This window comes from Patiria miniata, unplaced genomic scaffold (genome assembly GCF_015706575.1).
Source record: "Patiria miniata isolate m_02_andy unplaced genomic scaffold, ASM1570657v1 HiC_scaffold_1, whole genome shotgun sequence".
Classification (NCBI taxonomy): Eukaryota; Metazoa; Echinodermata; class Asteroidea; order Valvatida; family Asterinidae; genus Patiria; species Patiria miniata.
In genome coordinates this window covers 12,125,859-12,141,808 of record NW_024037047.1, presented here as the reverse complement: position 1 = coordinate 12,141,808, position 15,950 = coordinate 12,125,859, and the positions used below count along the sequence as shown (strand labels likewise).

General features: G+C 40.4%; 1 protein-coding gene across 1 annotated transcript; it reads left to right on the top strand.

Moving 5' to 3' along the window:
• Positions 1-2,967: 2,967 nt before the first annotated feature.
• Positions 2,968-14,199, top strand: LOC119723423 (adenosine deaminase-like). The gene is made up of 9 exons (XM_038194049.1): positions 2,968-3,133; positions 5,764-5,825; positions 7,104-7,226; positions 7,327-7,580; positions 8,824-8,957; positions 10,020-10,163; positions 10,966-11,063; positions 11,815-11,944; positions 12,928-14,199. The coding sequence occupies exons 1-9, from the start codon at positions 3,095-3,097 to the stop codon at positions 13,015-13,017; spliced, it is 1,074 nt and encodes a 357-aa protein (XP_038049977.1). The 5' UTR covers positions 2,968-3,094; the 3' UTR covers positions 13,018-14,199.
• Positions 14,200-15,950: the final 1,751 nt, after the last annotated feature.

Genomic DNA, 15,950 nt, shown 5'->3' with positions numbered 1-15,950 from the left:
CGGCAAACCATTGTGCATCCATTCTGCAACCACGGCAATGCTTGTGCCTTCCTTATGGCTCATTTGAGCCAACTTTGAGCAACCAACCTCCTTGGCGACCTTTGTGCGACTGTTTTGAACATGTTCAAACATTTACGGCTACCATGGCGTCCATGGCGATGTCTGAACATCCTGTGTACCACCTTTGAACGACCTAGGCAACCATTCGGCCCCTTTTGAGCCTCCAACGGCGACCTGGTCAGTTTTATGGTTGCACAAGGGAGGCGAAAATGTCACAACCCTGTGTTAAGGGGGTCTAACAGACGAAGCAATTTGCTTTTTGCACGCTCCGCCATAAGCATGCAGAGCCTCGATCTGGCAACTTTACACAATAAATATAGCCGGTTCAGTGTTTCTCGTGTGTACAGGGGAATCACTGAACCCCGACACGAGAATCACTGAACCGTCTATATTCATTGTGTAAAGTTGCCAGATCGAGGCTCTGCATTCTTATGGCGGAGCGTGCAAAGGGTGCATTCCGATGTTCGGAGTCGACCCATTGAACGGTGTTCAACCTAGACTGGTTCCCGGTCCCTCCATTGTCCTTTGGACTTCGAATGTAGGGACTTAGACAGATTTAAACGCCATATGAAATAAAAATTCACTTTGAAAATATGTCACTTTCGACTTGGCTTCCACCATTGTCGAAATAGCCCTGAGAGACGGTGGCGGAAGGCGCGTGCTGTTGGCAAAATCTTCTGAAGGAATGCAGGACCACCCCTGATGTCATTGCACAACTTGATCGTTTGGCACAACACATAGAGCGTTCCAAAGGTACATCTGATCACGTGCCTTCCATTACCGTCTCCAGCGCTGTATCGACAAGTCGAAAGTGGACGCTAATGCGAAATTTGTAGATTCTGAATGTTAGTACTTTTCGTTTGGCGTGTAAATCTCAACCTCTTGCACAAAGCTGATGAAACTCGCTCCATAAAATTTGTCATGCCTTGTTTACATGATCTGAAATTTGGGTCAATTCCATTGGTAAACAACAGAGTTATTTAAGATCAAAATAGGACATTGTGGTTTTTTAGACTTCGAAAATGTTCTATACTATACAGTCGTATGAACTCTTGCATCGATTTTTTTTTAAACAAAACAATTTGAAGAGTCTCCAATAAGTACAAAATCGCCAACAACTGAATGTATATTTTTGCCCAGTTCCGGATTGCGAGTGTAGTCACGGACCGTCAGGGGCGGATCTAGGAACTTTCGCAGAGTGGGGTTTTAACGGCAAAAAATTCTGAAATGTAGACACGTTTTTTCCTCCTGAAACTTGTCCTCCATAAGTTCAAAAAGCAGGGGAGGGGGCGGGGCTTGTACCATAATTTCAAAGGGGGTGCTGTTCAAATCCGACGATTATTAACACTATATCACAGAATAAGTACATACCTCCTAATCAAAAATTGGGTGTCGGAGCAGGCCTGTGGGGGTTCGCTATTTTTTTCCAGGAATTTCTATGGAAAAAAAATTGGAAAGAACTGTTTCCAAAATCTAAATGATACGTACGTCGATTCTGTGTGACGTGTTGATCTGTGTGATGGGTCAAAGGTTTTCTCAGTCCATGCGTGTTTGATGTCGCGCTGCAGACGAAAGTTTCGTAAACATTCATTTTATGCAAGTTCTCTTTTAAAATATCATTGAAGTCTTTTAAATGAGCCGCATTTCAAAAAATAAAATCTGTTTGATTCTCAGTGGGTCTGGCTGCAAAACAAATGTTAGAAGTGATTAGTTTTGAAGTGCGAAGCAGCATTTCAACCCGATCCTGAAGTGTTTACTCGGAACTATTGCGGCATCGGTACTGTAGACGTCGCATATTCAAAATATGACCCAAGGAGCTTAAATTTGGAAAATTATTTTGTAGTATATCTGCCTCACTTAGGGTAAAGTGTTAAACCGAGAGCAGCCCGAGTACAGACTGAATGATTTTCACTATCCGGAACCATGGGCGTCGCCAGGATTTTTTCTAGAGGGGGGCAGAAAAATGTTTGCCAAAAAATGCTTGTATTTCTCAACACATTCTCGATGTATCAGTTTTAGAGGGGGGCAGGGACATTTTGCCCCCCCCCCCCCCAAATCCATTAAATTTACAACACTTTGTCTTCGCGCCTCTTTTTTTCTTTTTGGTTTTTTTTTCTTCCTTTTTTTTTTTTTTTTTTTTTTTGCTTTTCCGGGGGGGGGAGTGCCCCCCTTGCCCCCCCCCCCCTCGCGACGCCCATGTCCGGAACTAACCGACTGTATTTTCCCACTCCACATGCGACCCATGCCCAATGCATAATTTGACTTAGGTTACCTTTTACAGTGGTTCACATAAATGAAAGTCGGATCCATAAGATTATGACAGGTTCAATCAAATGACAATACCTTGAAGTGATATTCTACATGTACCACTGACTGCAAATCAAAACAACGCATAACAGACAGGTAACGTGCAATTTATCTGGAAGTTTGTAATACGAAATCGGATGAATGCTTGCACAATATCTCCAAGTTTCAAGAAGGAATTTCGGTATCACGCCATGCACGGTACCCGGTACCCTACCGACGTCGTCACGTGTATTTAGCTTCCGGGATCACGTGATTGTCTTTAGAGCATGCACTGTATGTGGCGTTCACATCTCTGTCAATAGACCATTATCATTGTGCGGCCATTTGCATTTTTTCCATTCAAATCAACATTACCAAAGCGAGGCTGGATGGAAAAATAGTCTGATTCCAATACTATCATTCAGTAAATTTTTTCTTCTTTTTTTTTGATACATTGATAACATGACGGAAATGGTGGCAGCATGATAAAGGTCTATAGGGCCTTTATAGAATTTAATTTGATCATTCAAACTTGAAAATTACGACACAAATATCTTCTGATTTTGTGGCATGATTTTGACAATCAAGTGCGCCTTTAAACGGCCGATTAAGTATGTGACATAGTATGTCAAAGGTGGGCCTCTGGGGACAATTGTAAGCGCGGTGTCGGCAGGAAAGCTGTATGTAATAACTGCCGCACATTCATGTGAATAAAAGCTTCCGTGTGCAGGTTTGTACAGAGTGCATAATGGCGGATGAATCGAAATCTCAACAACTAGCTCCAAAGGTTCGTATATAATCACGATATGGCGGTTATATATTGTTCAAAGCAGTATGCCTTGTGTACTGAACTGTTAATTGTTTCAGTATCAGCAGCTACACCATTGGACTTGGGACAAGGCAAGTGTTTGTATCGTGGCGAACGAAGCACGGGTTCGAGTAATAACAAGCCAATTGTTCAGTTGATGATCATCCATGAGAACGTTAGGATACGATGCGCTTTTCTGTACAGTGTGTGCGTGATGATTTTCTAATGGCCAAATACATTGTACACATAGAATAGAAGAACGACTCTCATTACTTTGGTGCGTTGTCGGTGGCTTTGTCAGGGGCACCGTAAGTCTTCGACCATGGCGCTATAAAAGGACAGACGGTTTTGACATGAGGGAATTATTTTGCTCAATGCACAATGACGTATTGTGCCAACGTGAGCTTGGCTAATACCTGCGAAATACCGGTATGAAATCAATACATGTACCCGAGTATCCGATGCCGCTGCACGATACAATTAAGAGCTACAGTTTGCAAAGTGTTTAGAACACAACAACGACACAATTATAGAAACAGTTCATGTTACGTCATTGATTACACCTTGTTGTAATTCTGTTTTCAGTGTGATTCTAAACGTAAAAAGGTCAAAGAAGTACGTTTTGAGTGGGGTTCAAGTTCATTCTACAAAATAGGTGCGTGCCCGGCCGCCATGCCTCCCCTCCCGTTACGCGTCGCTGATGACACGGCCGCTGGGTTAACCTTTCTCTCACAAATTTCATTTATGGAATGGAGTTGACTGAATATAATGTAAAATTTGAGGTAAGGCCAAAAAATTCTCCGGTTTTTGGTGTGGAACTTGCCCAAAAGTGGTGCGGCGACGCGGTTTTTTTTCCTCTTAATTTTTTCATCAAATGTCGGCTGATGTTGCAGATGAAGCTTCAATCCCTTTAAAGCGCTCAAAAATATCATTCAGAGTGGAGCTTGTGGTGACCTCAGTAATTAAAGCCATAAGGCTTGAGAATTCTGCACCCACTTACGATCTTGACCGACACGAACATTCTTCGGGAAAGTTGATAGTCTAGACCAAAAATCAGTGACAGTATTAACGTTAGACCATACAGCGGCATTGAAATCGTGCATGAGCTGCCAGGCTGGTCATTAGTCTGCTCCCTTACATAATTGCGCTAATAAAAAGTGTTTACAGATTCTTTATTACTGTTATTATTTACAGATTCCAGATATACAACCATTGCTCCCTCATTCTGGCATCCAGACGCACAATTATAAAATTACAACACCGTCTGTAAATTGTGCCCGACTAAAATCAGTGCCAAATATATTGAAGCCCAGAGAGGCCATATAAAGCTTATACTCGAAAGCAACCCCATCAAAAAAACACGTTAGAATTGTGCAGCAGCAGGATTCCAGTCAAAAAAGTGAGTTTGGCGGTTTTGAGACATCATCTTATATTGAAAAAGAACTTTTTCGTTTTGCCGACGCGCACGGGGAGCCTAATGAGAAGAATAAATGTACCAAACGTTTGTATGGACTACTTTAAGGACCCGGAGAACATTGCAGAAATCGATAATTTTAAATTATCCGAACCTTGCACATTCGACCAGAGACGGGCTGGAAACCGTCAGAGACCGTCCAGGCTGTTCTAACCAAAACAACGTTCAAAAGATCGAACCATAGTACCGAAATCAGCGAACCCTTAAATTTATTTATATAAACAATTAATATCTGTTTATAGATAAGTCCTGGCGAGATATAACGAAGTTTAAGTGGACTTGAAAAATATTGCCTTCACTTAGGCTACGCGCAATTAAGTCTGGCTGTCCGTCGTTATTTTGTTAGTGGATTCATGCTATCTTGAAAGCAGTTATTCATTGACTAGTTGGAATTTGGAATTGTTTACTTTAAAGAAATCATGTGCCAAGATACAGCAAGTCATGGGTTTTCTCGCAACTTGTTCAATTCGCATAAAGCTTTTGCACACGGGGTTCAGTTTAGCGAAAGTTGACTATACTTCATTCATGCGTAAGAAGCAGGCAGCAACCATATACTTGCGCATATAATTTCGTGAGTTTTGAATTTGGTTTTGAAAACCATAGAAATGTCCTTGAACGAAACTGATTTTCCTATCGCCAATACGAATGACGTCTAGCGAAAAGAAAAGATCAAAACAATAGAAGCTTCGTTGACAATGAATAGGTCTACTTCTATTGTGCAAATTCGCCTAGTCGGTGCGAAATTGAAAAGTAACCACCCCGGATGAAATTCTCTTGCACGAAAAAATGTTAACCCACACATTGAAACGAAATCGAATACTCTAAACTGCGATTCAGAAACCGCATGAAATAATGGAATGAACACTATTTTTGATTGAATGAACAAGTTACAAAATTGGTCGGGAAAAAAGTGTTTTCAAAAAACAGTTTTTCCCCGACCAATTTCGTAACTCAACGAGACTATTTGATGAAATGCATGTAATTATACAGATTTGATGCAAATAGCAAAATTGTCCCCTTGAATTACCCACATTCATATATAAGCACGTGGTTTCAAAGAATGGAGCCGTTTTTACTCTGTACATTGTAGGATCATGGAAACAATTCACCAAATGTCCTTCCTTTCCTGTTCCAGGTGGAGCTCCATCTCCATCTGGATGGCGCCGTCCGACCATCTACTATCTGGGAACTTGCAAAGTGAGTTCCGTCACATTTGCTTTCCTGAATATGGTGTTCGGTATTATCGTGAGGGAATGAATGTGTGCTTGGCCGTTTTTAAACACTATTCCGGTCGGCGTCTGGATGCTGATAATTACCCGAGCGGTCAAAAAATCAGAACCTTTCGGTCCAAAACTCAAAACAAGTCAAAAATTATAAATGTCCTATGATTTTGTTTACTTCATGTTTTTCGAAACACCCCTATAGATATATTATGGCATTTCCGCGCCAGTAGTCGTAAACAACTCCTTCTATGGAGATTGGCACGCCCGTCGCGCGTAGTGCGCGCGTGGCGGAGAACGCAGCTGTTCCGGTGTATTGTATAGTGTATTGTATACTGACTCTCTGGTAGTATTGCGCATGTTTACGTGAGAATTGTTATTTGTGAACGTTTAACCAATAAAATGAGAAAAGGCACCGGATTTCACTGGAGTCCAAATTTCATGTGACACTGGAAAGTTGTTTAAGACCAGCCAGCCGGGCCACAGAATTCCACGCTTACGATCACCATTTTGTGCAAGCAGCGCCAGCAGAAAATTTCTGTGCTTACCCTGTATAGAATCCTTAGTTACGGGATGCCAAGGGCGGATCCGGGGGGGGGGCCAAAGGGGGCCATGCCCCCCCCCCCAAAAAAAACCCCGAAACCAATTGATTTTTTTTTTTTGTATGTGACGTCGCAATAAAGGCAGGCAATGAGTACACCACCATCTTCTCCTCAAAAAACATTGGCTAAAGTGGTCAGAAATTGCCTCGGATCGCACCACAGAGCATCGAGAATCCAAAAAAAATTCGGGTCCCGAACCCCACGCGGTAATTTTTTGACCCACTTTTTGGGAGACACAAATTTTTTGACCCCCCCCCCCAAAAAATTGTGTTCTGGATCCGGTCATGCGGGATGCACGAATGCGCAAAAGCCAAAATCCTCGCTAACACGTGAAATACACCTACCGTAAGCACCGATTTTTCTGCTATAGTAAGCAGGGATTTTTTGCTGGCTTTAAGAGCCAAGAAATTGGGCCCCGGTCTTTATTAACTGTTTAAAATCGGCCACGTGATGGGCCCTCGACAAATAGGAGTGGGTAAACTTTCTTAGATATTTGTGAATTTGTATTGATATGTGTTATACTTAGTGTAATGACGAAACTTTAAGTAGAAGAGTGTATAGAATGACATTCCATCCAAGGTGCTATTATTTTCTATTAGTTTGGTTGCAAAGTGTCCTGTATTACTTTAGCAATTGTTGTCCTTGTTGTACAGGAAGCGAGGAATCGACGTGCCGGGCTCAACAGCTGAAGAGATGACAAGTATCATACGCCACATTGAATTGGGAAGCCTACCTAAGTTTCTGGAGAAGTTCGAGATTTTTTTGCCACCTCTAATGTGAGTCTTAAAGTTTTAGCTAATGCAACTTTGGGTCCAGTGAAAGCTGGTTAAAGTTTATGAAGTGCCTGTATTGTGTAATGTGTGTTATTATTTTTAGAGGTGACAAGGAAGCTCTTCGTCGTATTTCCTACGAACTTTGCGAAGACAAGGCAAGGGAAGGGGTTGTGTACTTTGAGACGCGATTCAGCCCCCAGTTATTGGTCTACTCAGGGCCAGACAGTGGCCATGTTGAGGAGAAGGCGCTATCAACACGCGAGGTAATGCAGAGCATTGTAGAGGGATTAGACAAAGGACAGAAGGACTTCAATGTCAAGGCCAGACTCATCATATGCACTGCAAGAGAAACGCCCGGTAAGCTATCTCTCTTTTCTAACTTTCCTATTTCTTTTTTCAAATCGTCGTGTATAATCTCCTCCTCAGAGAAAGAAAAACACAGGGTGAATCAAAAAAGTGATTGAATTATAATAAAATAGTTAAACACAATAAGTGGCTCGCGTATTTTCACGTATTTTACATGTACTCTATTCCCAAATAATGTCTTTTTTAACAAAAAGATCACAAAATTCAGCTGTCCATATATCACTGATCATTTACCGTTCTACGAACTGATGAATACCCATTAAATACAATGAAACATGGACGTTTTTAAACCTCCATAGATGAACAAGAAATTGCAAAGGAAAACAACAAACAAATCCCCATTAATATTTCGGGGAAAAGGGTTGACTTTACTCATATTCAAAACACAAAGGCTATTATTTCCTGTCAGATGTATCGGACAGGAAAAAAATAACCTTGAACTAAGTCCTGATTAAATGATGAAAATCTCATTCGTATTTAAATGCTTGTAATCTGCTTGTAACTTTGCTCAATAGCTTCCAATGGCATTCCGTGGACAGCTATAATGGTTCTTTTAGTAAAACGTGCATAATTTCTGATAGCATGGATCAATTTCACTAATTTTTTTGGGGGGGGGGGGGGGGATGCGTGGAAGAACATGCGCTTTTAAGAAATACTTCATTTCTATCAAATTTAAATGTTTTCAGGAAAAAATTGATTACTCCTGGTCGCTTTCTTTTTGGCTCGCATTATATGGTAACAAAATGCTTCCCAAATCGAATGAATTTAAATGCTTTATTTTGTTCCGTCTTTCCCTAGTTTACATTCTCTCTACATATTTCCTAGCCACATCCAATTCCCCCTTTATTACCCATTGACCCTTTTCCACCCGATGCGATGGCACACACATGACTCGTCTTAGGTAAGGTAGTGGTTGGGATGGGGTGGGAGTTAGCGTGGGGTAGGGGGACTCATTCAGCCTCGACGAATTCAAACAGCCGTGACGAATTTTAAAACCGAGGGGTGCTGGATTTCATAAAACCCTACGGAGCGCTTTTTGATATTGATTTAGAGTTGCAGACCCCTTTCCTATACAGTTTCGTATAATTTGCCCTCAATTGGAGGTTGTTCTTTATTATTATATTCTTTAATTTTAGGACAGCTATTATTGCAATGATAAGCTTCACCTTCTGTTCTCCAAGGCGGGAATAGCATGGAGTTGTTGATTGATGGCGCTATTTCTATTGCCTTGCAGGATGGGCGGCAGAATGTCTGCAGCTATGCCGGGAATACAGTCCATCCGTAGTTGGCATTGATATAGCTGACTGTGGACGTGCAGACGAAACAGAAGGCCACGTTTTTCATCCAGAAATCGTTAGAGTTTTCCAGGTATTTGAACCAAAATGGATTTATAAAGAACCATGTACATGTACTTACATCACGTGTTATATTTGCCCTTCACGGTACTGCTGGAGATATTTTGTGGTCTAACGGAGGCTAAGGTACATAATGTTAAGACTCGCTGGCATGTACTATAAGGAGATTTTTGTGTTGTTTATTTAGCAAACCAGTATTGTACTTTTGGACATTCAATAGAAACAAAGTTTTATCCCTCTTAGATGCCACTCACCATACAGTGCAATATTGCTAGATTTACCATGGAGCTATAAAAAGTGTTTACACACAAAATGTGGCATGACGCCATCGTGTCAGTAATTTGATTTTCATTAGAAGTCTTTATAACAAACTGGTGTCTGGTAAAAGGCAATTGCGTCGACAAAAAAGACATTGGAAAAAAATTCATCATGTGACATGAAATTCTGTCATGTGACTGGAAGTTATCAGTGAACACGTGATTACGCACATACCAAGTCGATGCTTTCCGTCAATGATTTTCTACACATAAGTATCTACTTAAAATGTCCTCAATGGAAATTGGGGAAGGATCACGAAAATTGATCCACAGCACCAAAGGAGGTCGCACACTTCCCCACTCTCGGTTGTTATTTGGTGTATTTTCTTTTTGTTGCTTCGTCAAGTTTGATATGACCGACTCGGCTTCAAACTTATCATAGGTGTCAAGATGATTGGTTAGAGAATGAGAGTCAAACTCCAATATTTGTATGTATTTAGCCAATTCATGCCGGGATTATTTTGACAAGAACGGAACGAGGTGCGGGATTACTTTTCCACTCGACCCCAAGCCAAGCGGGTTACAGCCATCACCCTTGGGCAGCACACCTATATTTCGGGCCTCGATCCCTGCGTGTTTATCTGTCATCCGTTCCGAATACCGCAAAACTTTTGCCTGTTTGCGTGTTTACACAAAGAGAACCAGTATATTCCCAACAAGCATCATCACCCCGGACCAAATCTACATTATTGGGTCTACCTATGGTTTTGTAAACCAATGTATTTTTTTCAAGTCGTCTTTTGTTTTTATTATTACAGGAAGCTGAGCGTTGTGGCATTCATCGCACTGTGCATGCAGGGGAAGATGGTCCAGCCAGTAATGTCAAGAAAGCCATAGAGTTACTGAAGGCTGAGAGGATTGGACATGGCTACCACAGTGTGGACGATGATGACGTCTATCAGGTACATCATTATGTCTGACATAGATGTGAATTGTAGACATTAATGATGATGCGTAGTTGTGGATGAGAGACTTGAACACCAACGCGTTGGACGATGACACAGGAATGACCGTAGAAATCACAAATAACGTGCATGCTCAATAAAATAACCACGAACAGTGACGTATCCGACATTTCTCATCCGCATTTCCCCATACGCGCATCGATCATTACTAATGGAGAGCATTGGAAATGATGCGCGTAAGGGAAACATAAAACTGCCTAAAGCCTACATCGCCATTCTGCATGGTTATTTCATCGAACAAACTGTAGGCAATTCGCATCTTAAATCTAAGTATTGAGATTTTGGCTATTTCAGCAATTAAAAAAAGGAAATAGGCCGAGGCTCCAATAAGCATTTTTTTTTTACAGCAAAGACTATTCACCTACCATAATGCGCATGCATCAGTTGATTAAATGGTGTGATTTTTCGGACTTTCATTTCCTTTAAAAAGTTACTCATGAGCGATGAACCAGAAAATAATGGGTGCCAATTATATCATCGTAAAATAGGATTTGATTAAACACGATTAAAGAAAGGGAAATACCGGGGCCAATGGGACACTATACCTGTGGAGTTTACATCCGAGTAAAAAAAGGAAGGAACCGGGCAATGGCGTCGCTCCCAACCTCGCTCGAAATCTAAATCTAAGTCAAATCATGCCATATATTATTTCAATCACGTGATAGTTTCCACGCATGCGTATTATGATACTAAATGATATACTTGGCTGCGGAAAAAAATGTGCTTCTGCCTTTTTCAGATGGTGAAAGATAAGGGCATCCACCTCGAAATTTGCCCAACATCCAGCGTCTACACTGGGTCATGCGACCCCGACTTCACGAAGCATCCATGTGTAAGGTAATTAGCTAAATCCTCCTATTCGCATCTCAATGGGACCACGGATCTTCTACAGGCACTGTGAATGTTGGTACTCGGTTGAAAACCCAACTCGATATGAATTTACAACGCCTCCGGTGCACATCCTTCACTGTTGAACTTGTTACGTAACTTATCGACCCAATACCGCTGGAAAGCGCAATCGAATCTATCATTCAATTCCTTCAAACAAAATACTTGTAGTGTCAGTTGTTGTTTTTCGTTCGTTTTTTTTCTTCTAATTTTACAGACTTGGAAGGTGTGTGGCATGTTGTAGTCAGCGGCTTATATAGCGTCAAACGTATTGGGCATGGGGTACAACAAGGGTGGATCCAGAACACAATTTTTTTTGGGGGGGAGCAAAAAATATTTGGTCCCCCGAAAAGTGGGTCAAAATTTGGGGGGGATTCTAGATGCTCTGTGGTGCAATCTGCGGCAATTTCTGACCACTTTAACCAATGTTTTTTGGAAGAAAAGATGGTGGTGTACTCATTGCCTGCCTTTATTGCGACGTCACATACAAAAAATTGGTTTCGTTTTTTTTTGGGGGGGGGGGGCATGGCCCCCTTTTGCCCCCCCCCCGATCCGCCCTTGGGGTACAATTTTAAATGGAACACTAAAGTCAAATGAAACGTATTGTTTATAAACAATGCAGCAAATTTTTTTCTATTATTTGAAATAGGGGGCTTAATAGAAGGCAGTTTAATATGATCACTTGCTGGTTTATTTCTAGGTTTGTTCAGGATAAAATGGACTTTTCACTGAACACTGACGATCCAACGGTCTTTGCAAACACCATCAATGACGAGTTCCAGATTGCTAAGAAGTACTTTCCACTGTCTGAGGAGCAGGCTGTACAAGCGGTTCGTAGTCTTCATACAATCAATGAATAAATGAATCATGGAATGGAATGGAATGACATGGCATGGCATGGCATGGATAAATGAATCGGACTCCATTACCCTATTATTGGTGACAACCTCTCATGTGACCAATCACTCTCCTAATTATCATACTTAGGCATGCGCAATACTACCAATGAGTCCGTATTTCACATTATCCTAAACTCACGCTGTACCCGCCACATGGAGCTGTATGGGCGCTCATGGAGCTTGACATAAGAATTAAGATGTCCAACCCAAACCAGCAATTTTGCAGCGCATTATAATGTCAGAAATAAGTTCACAGTTTTTATTGTAGTAGTACCCCTAAATGGAGCCAATAATCTCCCGTGTACCATGATCAAAAGTTTTTGAAAATTGCCTATTTAAAAGCCGTGGGCGTAACCCATGTCAAAGCCTAGGGTGATGGAGAAACAAAACAAATACCGGAAATCTTCAGCGCATAAAAAGAATCTTCAAAAGAAATGTATTGCTGGAAAACGCTACAACATCCTAGCTTTTGCTGCACACCTCTCACTTACATGTTAGCTGTCAGACTTTCGAGTAATACGTCGCGAACTATATGGCATCTTTGCACCGACTACCCAATGTCAAACATGGGAGAATACTCTTCATTGTTCCACTGGATAAACATCAATGTACAAAACAAAATAATGATCGATCTTTTTATCTGCTTTACTTTTTCAACACATTTTATTAACTTTAAGAAGGAAATCTTAAACTAACTACAAATTGAAAGTATCTCATGGTTAAAAGTAAATTTCATGATTTCTTGGGTCAAAACTTTTAGGTTTACACAGCAGTCTAGTAGTCTTTTGAGCCTGTAGCTATTGGACATACGCAAAACAAAAACAAACAAGCTATTCTTTATTGAGAAGAATTCCCCTTATTTGTCTTGTTTAGTACTCAAATAAAGTCTCTTAAATCGTTTTATTTTTTTCCAGACTCTGAACGCAGCACGTGCGTCCTTCCTGCCGAAGCAGGAAAAACTGGAGCTTATTCAACACTTGAGGGCAGCATACCGATTGATTTAATATTTACTTGCAGGCGATGTTATAGACTGAGCCGCAGAAACTCACACGCTTGCGCTCATTAAAAAAAAAAATTGCTGCTGTTTTAGTGCTAAATATATAAAAAGTGAAGATGATCCTGATTTTAGACTAAACGATTTACTGAAAGTTTTCATTTGGAAATTCAAAAAATACTTCCAAAATGTACTTCGTATTTAACTCCGCTTTCAAGCATCAGGATAGTCAAACAAACAAAAATCAAACATCCTCCATTGTTGCAAAATAATGGGAATTAATATCATTGTTCTAAAATATAAAGATTGAATGTGACACGTGCTGTCACGAATAAAAAGTATAGGTTAGTTGTAATTTGCATTAAGAAGTGCATACGATTTGGTATGCCTTGATACTTCGCTGACCTGCTTCTTGATAAAATGAATGGTTGCAAGAGTTTCAGTTTGAGAATATGGGTGCTGAAAACAATATGTCTTGTAAGCCACAGGCTAAAGAAGTGAAATAAACTATACGGTTAATATAGAAACTATATTAACTAGATATATAATAATGAAAAAGTCAAAAACAGTTTTTAGGGATTTTAACTGTGTTGGACGAAAACATGTAACATTTCAGACGGAGACTCATTATACAGTGTATGATAACGCTTAGACCAAAATTTGTAATACTCTAAATGTATGGACCAAAAGCATCTCTTTTTATATCAAATTAAAGAAATGTATAAAGAAATCTTGTCTTTTCTTTACTACTATAATAATAGATTATTTGCTTATATGTAGTGCAACATTTTTAATTCTTAAGAGTAATTATAATGAGTGATATTTTACATTGTCTAATTCAATGAAGTTACACAATGTACTATGGTAACCTTTGGAGCAAGCACAGCACATGTTCTGCTAATTCTGTGCAGCTAAAACATTGGATAAGTGGGACTATTTGATACTACATGCGGCCCAAGATTTTATGTGACATCAAAATACTTACAAACTATTAAACTGAATGTTATTCAGGAAACATTAACAATTCATAATGAAAAAAAACAAGAGGTATTGTAATATGTAATTGTCAGCATCTCTTAAATTTAAGCCAAGACATTTTTAGATTGAAAAATTGTTAATCGATTTGTTTTTGTTTATTCCAGATTTAAAGATATAGTCCATCATTTGTAATTTGTGCATTTTGTTCGTTTGAAGCAACAAAAGTGTTCAGAATCTTATGAAGGATACTGAACAACTAACCTGATGAAGTTTCAGCTCAGCTTCAGCTGTATATTCCGAGAAAAACAGCATTTTAGGATCTCAATTCCAAATCAAAAGTTGCTGAATCATGTTTTGAATTGGGCCTGAATTCAGCGTCCGAGACATGCACGTTCTCACTGAGCTGATTGCAGCTACACGATGTCGCGCACCGATCCGACGAATCCATAGATATAGAATAAAAAGACTAGATCGGCAGCGCGTCCACACGCGCCCGTTCACAGTGCGATAAATCTCCGCCATTTTTGTTGTCTCTCGTGGACGCGCAACAAACTAACGTAAAGTAATGGAGCTAAATGTATGATATTTCCTCTAGCACGTGACCTAGCTCAACGCGAAGCTAGAAATGCGCACCGAGTATTTACGCGCTGCGCTCACGCACGCTTACACATTAGCGTGCCGCTTTTCATTTCGGCTACGGGATAATCAGTTTATTTTCTGCAAAGTAAACCTGTTTTAAGACAACCAATTTTGCTAAGTAGGCCCTAGTCATAATCATAAGCATCCATGCTCAAGAGATATAATTGAAATAAACAAGAGTAGACTGGGGTTTCAACATTATGGGAACGATGTTATCTTATTTATTTTCTTGTGTATAAAATTATTATTAGCATTGAAGGTCTCAAGTAACAGAAAATAAACTCGCAATGTGCGCGTAAACGGCGTTGCGTTCGTCACGTCTAGCGCGCAATAATTTGTATCTTTCCTCCAGCACGTGACCCTCCAGGCAAGGCCGTGCGTATGCGCTATGCACGCGCTGCCGATCTAGTCTTTTTATTCTATTTATGGACGAATCATAGCAACCGCGCGCGAGCGTGCGTCGTGCCAATGCTTGCGCGCGCTTCGCCGAATAACAAAACGAACTACTAATTTAAATTTTCCTACGGGTGCGTCTTTAAATAAGACGCACCGTTGGAAAGGCCTTCTTTCGTTGATTACTTCAAATGACAGCTTGCCAGAAAGAATTTCACAGGGAGTTTAGTCCACTTACTATCTTTCAACCAAGTGTGTTTTTCAACAATAATTACGCCAGTTACTTTTCGGATTGCTGCAAATGATGGACTATAGCTTTAAGGACCAATAGTGTCTTCTTTTGTATCAAAATACAGAAGTGTAATAAGAAATGCTGCCTCGTCTTTACTGATATTAAATTCAAAATGTCAAATATTATACATCTCTATCTCTGCATTGCTCGGTGTCCTATCAACATAGTGATATTATGATAACACGAGTAACTTGCGGGAAATGGGACCTTATGGAGTACCGAAGTGAATACGTCACACGCACAAAATGTGTGTAAAACATTGATCTCCATATACACAGGAGATCAATGGTGTAAGACATTAGCGCGTGTTTCAGCCCGAGAACCATTGATCTCCATATACACAGACTGGATAGGACATCGCGTACGAACGTGCGTTCGTGCGCGCGTTTTTTGAAAAGGGTAAAGAACACAATTTTCGCATTCGAGTTGTGTACACTTTCGAACGGAGGATTAAAAAATGAAGTTGGGTTTTCTTCGGTTTCTTTGTCATTTTTGAAAGAATAAAAGAAACAGAGATCTAAATTGATCAAAATCGATGAAGAGTATAGTCAAGGTGTGCGCAGCATTAGATTGCTGGAGTCGGGAAGTAAGGAGCGTTGAAGAATAGGACAATTATTCGCAAGTAAGTTGTTTTTTAAACG

What these genes read in the sequence shown, in the direction of transcription:
- LOC119723423 (XM_038194049.1), top strand. Translation starts at nt 3,095, where the DNA reads ATGGCGGATGAATCGAAATCTCAACAACTAGCTCCAAAG. An exon ending in CTCAACAACTAGCTCCAAAG is followed by an intron (nt 3,134 to 5,763) that starts GTTCGTATATAA and finishes TTCCTGTTCCAG; the next exon opens with GTGGAGCTCCATCTCCATCT. An exon ending in ACGATGATGACGTCTATCAG is followed by an intron (nt 10,164 to 10,965) that starts GTACATCATTAT and finishes TGCCTTTTTCAG; the next exon opens with ATGGTGAAAGATAAGGGCAT.